The sequence below is a fragment of the Mustela putorius genome, unplaced genomic scaffold, assembly GCF_011764305.1.
Source record: "Mustela putorius furo isolate JIRA1106 unplaced genomic scaffold, ASM1176430v1.1 tig00000496_pilon_pilon_pilon, whole genome shotgun sequence".
In the NCBI taxonomy this organism is placed as follows: domain Eukaryota; kingdom Metazoa; phylum Chordata; class Mammalia; order Carnivora; family Mustelidae; genus Mustela; species Mustela putorius.
This window is the reverse complement of record NW_025421401.1, coordinates 360396-375259: the sequence shown is the minus strand read 5'-3', so window position 1 is coordinate 375259 and position 14864 is coordinate 360396. Positions and strand designations below refer to the sequence as shown.

At 40.5% G+C, this 14864-nt stretch overlaps 2 protein-coding genes across 10 annotated transcripts in view; one reads left to right on the top strand and one right to left on the bottom strand.

Moving 5' to 3' along the window:
* Nucleotides 1–1531, top strand: part of LOC101686217 (axonemal dynein light chain domain-containing protein 1) — a 92542-nt gene extending 91011 nt beyond the window's left edge. The window contains exon 17 of the mRNA XM_045080980.1: nt 1257–1531. Within this exon, the coding sequence (XP_044936915.1) occupies nt 1257–1282 (26 nt within the window). The 3' untranslated portion in view covers nt 1283–1531. The remainder of the gene's footprint in view (nt 1–1256) is intronic.
* NPHS2 (NPHS2 stomatin family member, podocin) overlaps nt 1–14864 on the bottom strand; it is a 31984-nt gene that overhangs the window by 2563 nt on the left and 14557 nt on the right. For 6 of the 9 annotated variants that reach the window (XM_045080984.1, XM_045080985.1, XM_013061189.2 and 3 more), the window contains 5 exons: nt 12863–12966; nt 8442–8514; nt 7002–7084; nt 3127–3330; nt 1221–1276 (listed from right to left, as the gene is read on the bottom strand). In XM_045080984.1, the coding sequence (XP_044936919.1) occupies nt 1221–1276; nt 3127–3330; nt 7002–7084; nt 8442–8514; nt 12863–12966 (520 nt within the window). Of the gene's footprint in view, nt 1–1216; nt 1277–3126; nt 3331–7001; nt 7085–8441; nt 8515–12862; nt 12967–14864 lie in introns of all 9 variants that reach the window. The other 3 variants (XM_045080986.1, XM_045080987.1, XM_013061192.2) reach the window with 2 other exon arrangements.

Sequence of the window (14864 nt, the reverse complement as noted above, 5' to 3'; positions counted from 1 at the left end):
GTGGCTCAGTGGGTTAAGCCACTGCCTTCGGCTCGGGTCATGATCTCAGGGTCCTGGGATCGAGTCCCGCATCGGGCTCTCTGCTCAGCAGGGAGCCTGCTTCCTCCTCTCTCTCTGCCTGCCTCTCTGCCTACTTGTGTTCTGTCAAATAAATAAAAAAAAAAAATCTTTAAAAAAAAAAAAGCAGGGAGCCTGCTTCTCCCTCTCTCTCTGCCATTCCCCCACCTGTGCTCTCTGGCTCTCTCTCTCTCTCTCTCAAATAAGTAAATACAATCTTTAAAATAAAAAAAGAAAAACAGCTTTAACAAGCTGGGGAGACATCTAATTTTCTAAAGGAATTGATTTTGAAAAGAGTAGAACTGACCACATAAGAGTAATACTTAATATATTACATAAAAGATACAAAATTGTATTTTACCCTGTTTGCAACTATGAAAACGACACAGCTCGAAAACAACTGGTACTTCCATGGAAAGTTAAACATGGAGTTACCATAGGAGCCAGTAATTCTGCTAGGTATATGTGAAAACACGTTCCCACAAAAGCTTGCACATGAACGGTCACTGCAGAATAGTCCTAATGTGGAAACAACCCAAATGCCCATCATGAGTGAGCAGGTGATCCCAATGGGCTGTACCCACACAACTAACAGATAGTATATGACCATCAAAAGGAATGATGTGCTCATTCCTGTTTCACCACGGATGAACCTTGAAAACAACATCCTGAGTGAAAGCAACCAAACACAAAAGGCCATGTAATAGATGACAGCTTTTGTCTGAGACATCCAGGACAGGTGAGTGCACATTAGTGTCGTCGGGCTGGGGGGCAGGGGAGCAATGAGGAGTCCCTGCTTGATGGGTGTGGGTTTTCTTTTGGGGGCAATGAAAATGTTATGAAATTAGATAGTCGTGATGGTTACACCACTCCGTGAATACAATAAAAACACTCCGTTGTACTTTAAAATGGTTATAATGGTGAGTTTTATCTCAAAAAAGTTGTTTTAAACCTCATGGAGAGAAATATCATGAAAGTAACCTTCCTAAATGTTATGGAGGTTGTGTTATGGCTGTGAGTACTAGGTAAATGTTTTTGTCTCAATTTATGCCAATGTGGCTATAGTGCTAAACTCATTGAAAATAATTTAAAAAATTATTTTAAAATAAAATCAGAATATTTTCCTTTGTCACATTGCTTTTCTTGCTTAATTTCCTACCCACATTTCTGTTCTCTCCACTTTGATTCCCCAAATACAGGTCACTGCATCCAAGGCCACCTGTGAAGGAAAGAGTTGAGATGTCAGTGAGAACCTCCAGGCGAGTAGAGCACCCATGTGCCCTCATGGCCATTGTTCTGAACTGAGAAAGTGCATTTCCTTTGAAGAGACATTCATCTCCTATTTTGTTTAAACCTTACGGTGTCTTGCAAAAAGTTGCTTAACTTGGGGCACCTGGGTGGCTCATGTCATTAAGCATCTGTCTCTTGATTTTGGCTCAGGTCGTGATCTCAGGGTTGTGAAATCAAGCCCCACACTGGACTCCGTGCTGAGTGTGGAGCCTGCTTGAGATTCTCTCTTTCTCTCCCCCTTTGCCCCTCTCCCCACGCTCTCTCTCCCTTTTTAAAAAATAAACTTGCTTAACTGCACAGTGCCGCTCAATAAATATTGGGGAATTAGAGATGGTGTGGTAGGCTGAATAATGGCTCCCAATCCATGTCCTAATCTCTGGAACCTGTAAATGTTACCCCAGAAGAGACCTTGAAGATGGGATTAAGTTTAAAGGATCTTAATATGGGGGAGATTACCTAGGATCTTTCCTGTGGGGCCCAAAAGCAGTCACAAGTGTCCTTTTAAGAGGGAAAAGAAGGAGATGTGACTATGGAAGAGGAAAAGGTAATGTGATTCTGGAGGCAGAATTTGTTGGGATAGGAAGGAAAGGGCCAGGAAGCTGGGGAAATGGGCAGCTGCTAGAAACTGGGAAAGGCAAGAAAATGAATTCTCCTCTTGGAACCTCCAGAAGGAAGCAGCCCTGTTGCCATCTTGACTTTGGCCCCAGTGAGACTGCTTTTGGACTCCTGGCCTTCAAAACCTTAAGAGATCAAACTGACATCATTGTAAGTCACCAAACGTGTGGTAATTTGTTACAGAAGCAATGGGAAACCAATACAGACGGTGAACTTGTTAAATGTTTGAAGATGCACTTATTAGAGAACCAGATTCTAGGCTCTCCCAAATGGTTTCATTTAGAGTTGCTTCCTGCCTGCTGGTGGCACCAATTTGCCGCACTTCCCTGTCCCAGAAGGCAGAAGACAATGAATTGTGGGCTCTGGAAGGGTGGGGCAGGGCATGGCGTACCCAATGGGCACCCATACTCTTCCGATTCACTCATTTCTGAGGATTTCTGTGGCTAGTGACTAATCTGGGGGGTAGTGATGAGAGGCCGTGTTGAAAAAACCTCATGTAAGTGGTGGCATCTTAAAAGACAAATAGGATTTTGCCTGTGGGGAAAAGCAAAGCATTCCTTGCAGAGGCACTGGAGAGCAGGAAGTGCTGAAGGCCAGAGAAACACTGCGGGAGTGTGGGGTGGGGGAGGAGGGTTGGAGGGTTAGAACATGGTGGGGGGGGGTGAAGGGAGATGGCAAGAGATGGGGCTACAACAGCTGGCTCATTTGTTCACTCATCTGGAGAACATTGTCTGACTGCTGTGTGACAAGCCCTGTGCCGGGTGCTATGAACAAAGAGATGGATAAAATATGACCCCTGCCATTGTGGAGTCCATAATCTGGGAAGACACATGTGGACATACATAAATTATAATCCAGTGTAACAAAGGCAAGCTTGGGTGTCCAGCCTCTGGACCTTGTCTTGCATCCTTTAGAAGAAGTGATGAATAGGAAGAGAGGCTGAGGGGCCAAGGGGAAGTGCACATAGGTGGGATGAAGGGCAGAACCAGTGGCAATGACTTTCAACTTCTCACTCTGCTGTCAGCTCCTTGAAGGATGGCACCTTCAACAGTGAATGCCTGCCAGATGCTTCCATTGCATATGCATCAATAAATGACCAGGGAAGAGATGAATAAAAGAGAAGGAGGTATTTCAACATATTCAATGACAAACATATTGAAGTACCTTTATATCTTGGGCAATGCTCTTCCTCTCTAGAAGAATTTCAGTGAGGGATCGATGTGCTAGGAGACGTTTCATGGTGGTCTGCACAAGAAATTGAACTGCTCTGGGCACGTGAGCAAGACTGCTTAGGAGGAGAGAGGCATTTTCCATTCGGTAGTAGCAGATGGCATCTATCTCCATTATAAACATGTCTTTGGTCACAACCTGGGCAGAAAAAAAGAGTTTGGAGAATTGACCTTATTTTAGGTCTCTTTTCCCAGGTGAGGATAGTGAAGCTAAATGTGTTCAAGGGGAATTTTCTCAGTAGGATTACAGGGGGAAAAAAAAAGAGTCTTTGGCCCACCCCTTTATTCAAAATAGATGTGTTTTTGGAGATTATGGAGTTTTTATGAAATATACTAAACAACTTACTATTTAAAGGATCCTGTTGTAAATAGTTTTAAAATTTTATTTATTTTTATTAATAATTTTTTGATTCAGGGGTATAGGTTTGTGAATCATCAGTCTTACACAATTCACAGCACATACCCTCCCCAATGACCATCACCCAGCCAGCCACTCTCCACTCCAGCAACTCTCAGTTTGTTTCCTATGATTAAGAGTCTCTTATGGTTTGTCTCCCTCTCTGGTTTCATCTTGTTTTATTTTTCCATCCTTCCTCTATGCTCCTTTGTTTTTTTCTCAGATTCCACATATGAATGAAATCATATGATGATTGTCTTTCACTGATTAACTTATTTCACTTAGCATAATCCCCTCTAGTTCCATCCATGTCATTGCAAAGGGCAAGATTTCAGTTTTTGATGGCTGCATTGTGTATGTGTGTGTATGTATATATATATATATATACTTATCACATCTTCTTTATCCATCTGTCATTGGACATCTGGGCTCTTTCTATAGTTTGGCGATTGTGGACATTTGGGTACAAGTGCCCTTTTGAATCACTACATTTGTATCTTCGGGGTAAATACCTAGTAGTGCAATTGCTGGATTATAAGGTAGCTCTTTTTTCAACTTTTTGAGGAACCTCCATACTGTTTTCCAGAATGGCTGCACCAGCTTGCATTCCCACAAACACTGTAGGAGGGTTCCCCTTTCTCCACAACCTTGCCAACACCTGTCGTTTCCTGACTTGTTCATTTTAGCCATTTTGACTGGTTTGAGGTGGTATCTCACTGTGATTTTGATAGTATTTCCCTGATGCCAAGTGACGTGGAACACTTTTTCATGTGTCTGTTGGCCATTTGGATGTCTTCTTTTCAGAAATGTCTGTTCATGTCTTCTGTCCATCTCTTGATTGGATTATTTGTTCTTTGGCTATTAAGTCTGATAAGATCTTTATAGACTTTGGATACTAGCTCTTTATCTGATATATTATTTGCAAATATCTTCTCCCATTCTGTCAGTTGTCTTTGGTTTTGTTGAGTTTTTTCTTTGCTGTGCAAAAGCTTTTGATCTTGATGAAGTCCTAGTAGTTCATTTTTGCCCTGGCTTCCTTTGCTTTGGTGATGTTTCTAGGAAGAAGTTGCTGTGGCTGAGGCCGAAGAGGTTGCTGCCTGTGTTCTCCTTAAGGGTTTTGAAAGATTCCTATCTCACATTAGGTCTTTCACCTATTTTGAGTCTATTTTTATGTGTGGTGTAAGGAATGGTTCAGTTTCATTCTTCTGTATGTGTTTGTCCAATTTTCCCAGCACCATTTGTTGAAGAGACTGTCTTTTTTCCATCAGACATTCTTTCTTGCTTTGTTGAAGATGAGTTGATCATAGAGTTGAGGGTCCATTTCTGGGTTCTCTATTCTGTTCCATTGATCTGTGTGTCTGTTTTTATGCCAGTGTCATACCGTCTTGATGATTACAGTTTTGTAATAGAGCTTGAAGTCCAGAATTGTGACGCCACCAGTTTTTCTTTTCTTTTTCTTTTTTTCAATATTTTATTTATTTATTTGACAGAGAGAGAGAGTGTGTGATAGAAGGAAAACAAGCATGGGGAGTGGGAGAGGGAGGAGGAGGCTTCCCGCTGAGCAGGGAACTGGGTACGGGGCTTGATCCCAGGACTCTGGGATCATAACCTGAGCCCAAAGGCAGAAGCTAAATGACTGAGCTGCCCAGGCACCCCTGCTTTTCTTTTTCAACACTCCCTTGGCTATTCAGGGTCTTTTCCGGTTCCATATAAACTTTAGGATTATTTGTTCCAGCTCTGCGAAAAAAGCTGACAGTACTTTGATATGGATTGCATTAAATGTGTAGATTACTTTAGGTAGCATAGACATTTTCACAATATTTGTTCTTCCAACCCATGAGCATGGAACGTTTTTCCATTTCTTTTGTCTTCCTCAATATCTTTTGTGTATATTCTATAGTATTCTGAGTACAGATTCTTTGCCTCTTTGGTTAGATTTATTCCTAGGTATCTTATGGTTTTGAGTACAATTGAAAATGGGATTGACTCCTTAATTTCTTTTTCTTTTGTTTTAGTGTATAGAAATGCAACTGATTTTTATGCATTGATTTTATATCCTGACGCTTTACTGAATTCCTGTATGAGTTCTAGCAGTTTTGGGGTGGAGTCTTTTGGGTTTTCCACATAATGTAAATATCAGGAATAATTTTTCTTAGATGAAAGCATTCAGATAATTGTTTTAACCTAATGCCAAAAAAAAATGTGCTAAAAGGAAAGCATGTTCTAGGAAACAAGTGCTCTGATATGTTGTTTGCTGAGTATATACTAGGCAGCAGACGGGTGCTACACACCCAGAGCCTAAAAAGCTGCTCCTTCTCAGTATTTCCATTTTTAGACACTTATAACAAGGACATAGTTTAAGGATTTAGCTGCAAGGATGTCATTCATAGTGTTGTTTATTATAATGAAAAATTAAAAATTAAAAATATGTTAATATTCACAATAGGGAATTGTGAATTGTGGTACATCCATACAATGAAATGCTATGTGACCATTTAAAACAAAGGGCGGGGGCACCTGGGTGGCTCAGTGGGTTAAAGCCTCTGCCTTCAGCTCCGGTTATGATCCCAGGGTCCTGGGATTGAGCCCCGCATTGGGCTCTCTGCTTGGCAGGGAGCCTGCTTCCTCCTCTCTCTCTCTGCCTGCCTCTCTGCCTACTTGTGATCTCTGTCAAATAAATAAATAAAAAATCTTAAAAACAAAGGGCGCCTGGGTAGCTCAGTGGGAAGAGCATGAGACTTTTGATCTTGGGGTTGTGAGTTCAAGCCCCACGTTGGGTCTAGATATTACTTAAAAATAAAATATTGAAGAAAATAAGACAAAGGGATAGAAACATAGCTTGAAAACATGATCCAACGGAGTTGGATCATGGAGTGTTGAGTGGAAAAAGGCATGTTATAAGATAGTATATGTAACCTGTCTGTAAATACAGCCACATACATAGAAAGATTTGAAAAGATAGACTCCGATAAAAGGGGAACTTAGCTTAGCCAAGCTGACCCATAAAATTAACCATCACAAAGTCCTTTGCCCATTTTTTTTTTTTTTAATTTGACAGAGAGAGATGACAAGCAGACAGAGAGGCAGGCAGAGAGAGAGGAGGAAGCAAGCTCCCTCTTTGCCCATTTTTAAGTGAGTTGTTTGCTTTCTTGTAGATTTGTAAGATTTCTTTATATATTCTGGGTATTAAACCTTATCAGAAGCATTATTTGCAAATATTTTCTTCCACCCCCATAGGTTACCTATTCATTCATTTGATCGTGTCCTTTGATACACAGGAGTTTTTAATTTTGATATAGCCCATATCTCCACTTTTCTACTTTTGAGTTTAATAGTCATTTTGCCTTGGACCAGAATTGGTAGCTCAGCCATATGAAACATAGAGAGAAAGCAAAATCCATCATTTGACTTACCTCATGAAAGGGTATCTCCAAAGTTTGGAGACGAAGGTCAACCTTGTGATAGGTATCCAGGCAGGGCAAAAAGAAGAAAAGGCCTAGAAGAGGGGGGCAGGGAGATTGACAGGTGAATGGTTAGTATGGAGATTGTTTGGGCTTTACCTCTTTGAGGTCAGGTTGCATATTGCATTGCTTTTTTTAGCCTCCAACTACAGACCAATTGGGTAATCCCTCTCTACCCCTATAGTGAGTTTGTGGTTGCTAAGTTACCATGTAATTTTTTGTTTAATCTAAGACATTTTTGAGGATGAAAGGAGAGCATTGTTACAACTTACTCTAGGGTAACAGATATAAACAGGGATTAACCCCAGCAAAATGGGCTGTATGGTCTCCTTGGTTATAGTGCAGACCCCTCCAGATCTTGAGTAACATGTCTATCTTCTTCACTAAATTTAACTCTCTAACAAGAGTGTCTTATGAACATCTATTAGTCTTAGTGCCTTTGGGGGGCTCTGTAAAATTATTTTTGAATCCATGCATGTACCATTATGAACAACTTTAGAGCTGGCAAACTCCGGAGCCCAGGACCTCTCAGAGGAGCAGACTAGCTACTAGCCCTTTCTAGTTGCAGTAAAGAAGGATGCTGAAAACTAGAACTAGAACAAATGCTCCCTGTCCTAGACCACAGGCTCTGGTTCTACTTTTGTGTGGATCCATCTGCTTGTTCTGCATTGTCAAACTCGGATTTGTGTCTTCTAGTCTAGTCTAGTCTCTATTCTCTACTTGTTTCTATAGAGCTGGCTTGGCTCCTGGATGCTTTCTAATATATGCACCTGGGACTTCACTGGCGGGGATCTGCAAACCTCAACTACTAGACTTTGTGGACTAACTATACTTCTGTCTGTGCTTGGATCTCTGGACATCTCTGCTAGACTTTAAGGTCCTAGAGATCAGAAACCACGTCTCATGTATCCATCTTTGCCTCCTGGGCAGTTAGACATTGTCTAAACCACAGGAAGTGCTCAGTCTATGTTTTCTAAATTCCACGAACTGAAGGCCAATTTGTCACTCAGATGCTGGACTTTGCCTATCTCTGGTTTGTTCTGACCGCCACCCCCCCACCCCCCAAAACAGATTCTGAACTAGCTCACAGCACTCTAACCAAAACATGTTCTGCTCAAAACAGTGCCTAGCCATGGGTCTTAGGCCTACTTGCTACTCCAGCCAGCCCAGCCCCGGCACTTGACTCTCTATGCCCATCCTCTCTCTTGGCCATTTTGACAGGATAGTAATGCTCTCTGAAGACTCTTTCATAACCTGTGTTACAAGTAACAGATTAGTCAATGCAGATATCACAAACCAGGTGACTTTATATAATCTGAGGTCCATATTACAAATATGCACAGACTGAAGAAATTGGCAAGTCTGTGGCAGGGGTAGAAGGGTGTTTCTTACCAGGGCCTTTGGCTCTTCCAGGAAGCAGGTGTCCCAGTCGGAATATTAATACTCTCTCATACTCCTGTGCAACCTAAAGGGAAAAATAATACTTTCGAAACACTCCAAGAAAGAAAAAGTCTTCAAAAGGCCTTGGCACATGAGAATGATCCTAGATATCAGAAAACTAGTTTGGAACTAAGAAAAAATTTCTATTAACATTTACATTTCCAGAATGTACACTTAGTAACGGTAGAACTTCAGAAACCAGTGCAAGTATATTGGCCCTGTTAATTTTTGAGCCCATGAACAGAATTTTGATTAAAGAGTCATGATGATCTAAAAAATAATGCTTCTACGATGTCCAACATACAGAAATCAAGAAAATCACAGTGTGTTTAATCTTGTAGTTTGCTGTAACTTCTCCATTATTAGCTTTTATAATGATCCCACATTTGCTATTTAATGGAAAGAGGGAGTATATTTTAATACCTCTTGTGATAATTGTTTCAAACTGCAATTTCTTCTGAGGTTGATTCACAATGATTCAACTAGATCTCAATTTGCCAATTGCCATTGGTGATCGTGTCTTGAAAAATGAAAATTGTGTAGCATTTTTAAATGACACAAAGGAAGATTCTCTTTGTGTAGAAATATCTGTATGTTAGAAGAGAAACAGGGAAGTTAACACATACTACTTCAAAAATAAACTTCATTTTTTCTGGCCCAGTATCAAAATCTGGGTTCTACTGTTTGCTTATCATTAGTTTATTTGGTCTGTTGATTTGTATATGTGCCCCACCTGTGAACTCTTGTTGAATGAACAAATGAATTATTTGTGACTGTAGACATGCTTTCCTTCTTCATCCTTCCTCCACTTTGGAAAGCTCCACTGAATAATAATTAGTCAAATATGAAAATGCAGTAAAGAGACAAAAAGTAACACATTTTGAAGTGTGATTCCTAAGGGAAGAGCTCGGCCCCCCCTCCAAAGTCCCTTGGGACATGGCTTGTTGATCTTTCTGAGGTTTACAAGTCCTGTACCTGAATCCTGCCTTTCTTGTTGAAACAATGAATGAGAAGGAATGCCTACCTAGATTTGTCTCCTAGAGCAGGCCCCCGGCATCTCTGATTTCCTGGTCCCCTGGCATTACTTGTTTCTTTTCTGCCTTTACTGGAAGAAACAAATTCTTCCTAGAGATGCAGAGGAGACTTACTTCTTTGAGATCTTGCTCAAATGTTACACATCATTCTGCTTTTGTATCCTCTACCTAATTGACTTTAAGGTTTACCATCCCCCCCCCAAAGGTTTATTTAATTATTTTAGAGAGGGAGAGCGTGTGCACATGTGCATGTACAGGCAGGGGCCGAGGGAGAGGGAGAGAGAATCCTTAAGCAGGCTCCCTGCTGAGCACACAGCCCAATCTGGGCTTGATCCTAGGACCCTGAGATTGTGACTTGAGCCAAAATCAAGGGTCGTGTGCTTAACCCACTGAGTCACCCCAGGCACCCAAGACAAAATGGAATTGAAAACAAACACACAAAAATGTGCTAGTGATAAAGAGGGGCACTGTATAACAATAAAAGGATCAGTGTGTTGGGAAAGTATAACAATGATAAACATATATGTACCTAAAAATAGAGATCTAAAATATAAGAATCAAAAATCAAAAGAACTAAAGGGAGAAACAGACAATTCAAGCAACAATAATAATTGGAAAATTTAATATTCCACTTTCAATCATGGAGAGAACAACTAGGCAGAAGATAAACAAGGAAATAAGATTTGAATAACACTATACACAAACTAGACCTAACAGATATCTCCACACAACACCCAACAACAGCAAAATACACTTTCTTCTCAAGAGCACATGAAACATTGGGCTGCCTCTGTGCTTGGTCGATTAAGCGTCTGCCTTCAACTCAGGTCATGATACCATAGTACCAGGATTGAGCCCTGTATTGGGCTCTCAACTCAGTGGGGAGTCTGCTTCTCCCTCTGACTCTCACCCCTCTGGTGTCCTCTCTCTCACACTCTCACTCTCTCAAATATATAAGTAAAAATTTCAAAAAAAGGTAAAAAGAACACATGAAACATCTGTAGAATAGATCAAACGTTAGCCATAAAACAAACCTCAATAAATTTAAAGCTATTGAAATTACACAAAGTATGTTATCTGATTACAATGGAATGAAATTGGAAATCACTAACAAGGAAATTTAGGGAATTCACAAATATATAAAAACTGAATGACACACTCTAAAATAACAAATGGGTAGGGGTGCCTGGGTGGCTCAGTGGGTTAAAGCCTTTGCCTTCAGCTCAGGTCATGATCCCAGGGTCCTGGGATCAAGTCCCACACCGGGCTCTCTGCTCAGCAGGGAGCCTGTTTCCTCCTCCTCCTCTCTCTCTCTCTCTGCCTGCCTCTCTGCCTACTTGTGATCTCTGTCAAATAAATAAAATCTTTAAAATAAAATAAATCTTGGGCGCCTGGGTGGCTCAGTGGGTTAAGCCGCTGCCTTCGGCTCAGGTCATGATCTCGGGGTCCTGGGATCGAGTCCCGCATCGGGCTCTCTGCTCAGCAGGGAGCCTGCTTCCCTCTCTCTCTCTGCCTGCCTGCCTCTCCATCTACTTGTGATTTCTCTCTGTCAAATAAATAAATAAAATAAAATCTTAAAAAAAAAATAAATAAATAAAATAAAATAAAATAAATCTTATTTAAAATAAATATAATAAATAAATATATAAAATAAATAAAAGATAAATATAATAATATATAATATATAAATAAATATAATAAAATAAATCTTATTTAAAATAAATCTTAAAAATAAAATAACCAATGGATCAAAGAAGAAATCAAAAGAGAAATTAGAAAATAGTTTGAGTTAAATGAAAACAAAAACTTAGATACCAAAACATGAGGGATGCAACTAAAGCAGTGCTTAAGAGGAAAATTTATAGTATAGATGCCTATGAAAAAAGATAAAAAATAAAACCCCAGTTGTCTACCGTAAGACGCTGGAAATAGAAGAGCAAACTAACTCTAAAGCAAACAGAAAGAAGAATTAATGAAGATTAAAGTGGAAATAAATGAAATAGAAAAACAATAGAAAAATCAACCCAAAGTTCATTCTTTGAAAAGATCAACAAAATTGACAAATATTTAGTTAACTGGACCAGGGAGAAAAAAAGAAGACTCAGATTTCCAAAATCAGGAATGAAAAAAGGAATTACAGGAACATTACTACTCTGAGTACTCTGTACTCCTTACAGGGGGAAAATTTAAAAAAAGATAATAAAAGAAAATACTATGAACATCTATATGCCTCTAATTAGATATAACTTAGGTGAAATGGACAAATCCCAGTATAGTTGCAAGTACTAAACTGACCTGAGAAAAAAACAAACTGAAAAGACCCAGAAGTAAAAGACTGATTAGCAGTTTTGAAATTTCCCACAGAGAAAAGTCCAAGACTAGATGGTTTCACTGATGAATCGTGCCAAACATTTAACAAGCAAGTAATACCAGTTCTTCACAAATTCAGAAAGAGAAGAGCAGAAAAATCTGTCCAATGCTTCTCTGAGACCAGTATTTCCTGATGCCAAAACAAGAGATCGACATCACAAGGAAACTACAGACCAATACCTCTTATGAATAAAGATGTAAAACCCTCCACAAACTACCAGCTGCCTGAATCTGGGAACATAAAAAGAGGATTAGACACCATAACCAAGTGGGATTTATAACTAGGAACACACAGTTGGTTTAACATCCAAAATTCAATGAATGTGATACACCATCTCAATAGAATAAAGGGCAAATAGCACGTGATTATCTCAATGGATGCAGAAAAGGCACTGGACAAAATCCAATACCCTTCTGTGAAGAAGGATGGCTGGGCGGTGGGATGGGCGCTGGGGGCAGAGGAAGAAGAGGAGGAGGGTAGAGGGGGAGGGGCGTGCATGAAAAGTGTCATCAGCAACAGTCCCAGCAGCTCCTGTAGCCTTCCAGTCAAGGACTTGATCTTCCCCGGCAGCTCCACCAACGACAGCAATGGCAGGGGTACTCGGGCCTGGCCATTTCTGCCCATCACGGAACTCCTCTTTGAAGCAGACTTTGCTCTGGAGTTTCCCCTCAGGCTGGCCAACACTACACCCCAGTCTGAGGCTCTTTCTGTCCCATCCTTCCTTCACTTCTCATAGCGCAGGTGTCAGACCTGCATCATTGTCTGACGGCTCTCTCTGCCTACCCTTACTCTCTCTTCCTTAATCTTTCACAGACAATGCCTCCCAATGATTCCCAATGACTCCCAGAGGAGCGGGGGTGAGGCCATTCCATGCAGAGCAGACAGCACGTACCAAGTCACAGAGGACTGGACCTGGGGTCAGTGAGAGGCACCAAGAAATTCCTTTCTGGGCTCTCATGGAATCTTACCTTTATGCAGAACCAGATCGAAAAAGGGAAGGTCACGATGATGAAGAGCAGGGATGTGAGGACAAGGAGCCATTCACAGATCCCTAAACCTGAAGACTTGGTACCTAAAACAAAACAAAACAAAACAAAACAAAGGGAAAAGAATACTTACACTGGAAATGTTACCATATTCACTAACCAGTACTTGTTCATCCAATTCTTGGTAGGAGGGTCAGAGCAATGTGTAGACTTTGCTAGAAATTTAGAGGGAGCTGGATATCAGTAGTCAGTTCACATGATGGGACATTGTCTGGGCAGGGCTCTGTGGGGCTGTGGAAAGTGGAACAGACTTCTGGAAAGGCCATAGTGGGGTACCTGGAAAAAGCACAGAATCTCGGCAGAAGGTCTGGATCGAGTTCTGGCTCCACCATTTTCTGTCCAGTGAACTTAAGTAAAGCACATGACCTCTTCAAACCTGTTTCACTGGGGTGCCTGGGTGGCTCAGTTGGTTAAATGTCTGCCTTCGGCTCAAGTCATGATCCCTGGGTCCTGGGATCAAGCTCTACATCAGGCTCCTTGCTCAGGGGGGAGTCTGCTTATCTGTCTCCCTCTGCCCCTGATTGTGTGCTCTCTCTCTTTCTCTTTCTCTCACTCACTTTGTCTCTCAAATAAATAAATAAAATCTTAAACCAAACCAAACCAAACCAAACCAAACAAAACAAAACAACAACCCAAAACCCGTTTCCCCATCTATATGGTGGGGATGTTAACTAGCTCATAATAACTATCTCATAACTCTCTCATGAGATAGTTTTTATAGCATTGATATAAATAGGAAATTTCATATTTACATAAAAATCACTTAAGTGTACTTATTGGGTATCAAGTATTAATTCTTATGCGTTTCAAACCACATAGGTGCCGAGACTCATCTTCCTGGAAATGACTTCCCCGTCTACTACCTGCCCCAAATGTCTCAAATTCCTCCATTAGAGTCTCTTCTTTGGATTAGGGTGTGGTTCTCCAGATAGTCTTTGAAAAAATCATCCCTATGGGGTAATATCAGCCTTGTAGCATCTATAAATTAAAGTAATGAAGTACTGGACTGCAGAACTCCAGATTGCTTGAATAATAAAGGAAAATGTTTCAGGAAAAGCTAATCAGAAGAACACAAGCTTCCTGGGTTATTTACGTTGTATCCCTAAGGACCTAGAATAGTGCCTGACCCAATATAGGTGCTCAATAAATATTTGTTGACTTGTAAGGATGAAAGAGAAATAGATAGAGAAAATTATTTAAATGTATTAGTTATGGAAACCTCAAGAATTTTAATCTCCAGGTCCTGGGAAGCTGGCCAAAGGGATGCTGTTTCTGAGTTTAAAAACATCATGGATGACCAGAAGTTGCCTATTTTCAAGGAATGGGGGAGGGGGGGAGAGGAAAACTAGTTGGTAGCCTTGAATATTTGATTTCTGTGACTAGAAAATAATTGGAAAGGTCATCAACAAATCAATCACTTACTACACAAGCATCAGCCCAAAATTAACATCAGCACTAAGCGCTGAAGTATGGTATTTCCTAAAAAGTGTGTCTCATCAAACACAAATAGCTCAGCGGGCTCCACAAGAGTTCCCTCTCCAAACAAGTTTAGGAAATCCTTTGTTCCCTGTCCTACTTCTAGAGATCTCCTGTTCATATGCATATTGAGGCAGGAGAATCCCTGCAGTAAAGAAGCATTCTTAGCTTTGTTTAACCTAAGATTTCCCAAACATTTGACCAGGCAGTGTTTTCTCCAAGGAAATTCATGTCCCATAATATTTATTTCTCACACAATCTATTTTGGGAAATGCTGCTTTATCAAAATCATGTTGGTTTTTTACAATATTCTTCCTTAAGGACAATAAGGGTGGTATTACCATGTTTAATTAGTTTATAAACATATTTTAATTGCCAGTGGTGACCTTGGCAAGTAAAAAGAAATAAATACACCTACGGACAAAATAGCATTTTATAAGGGAAGAAA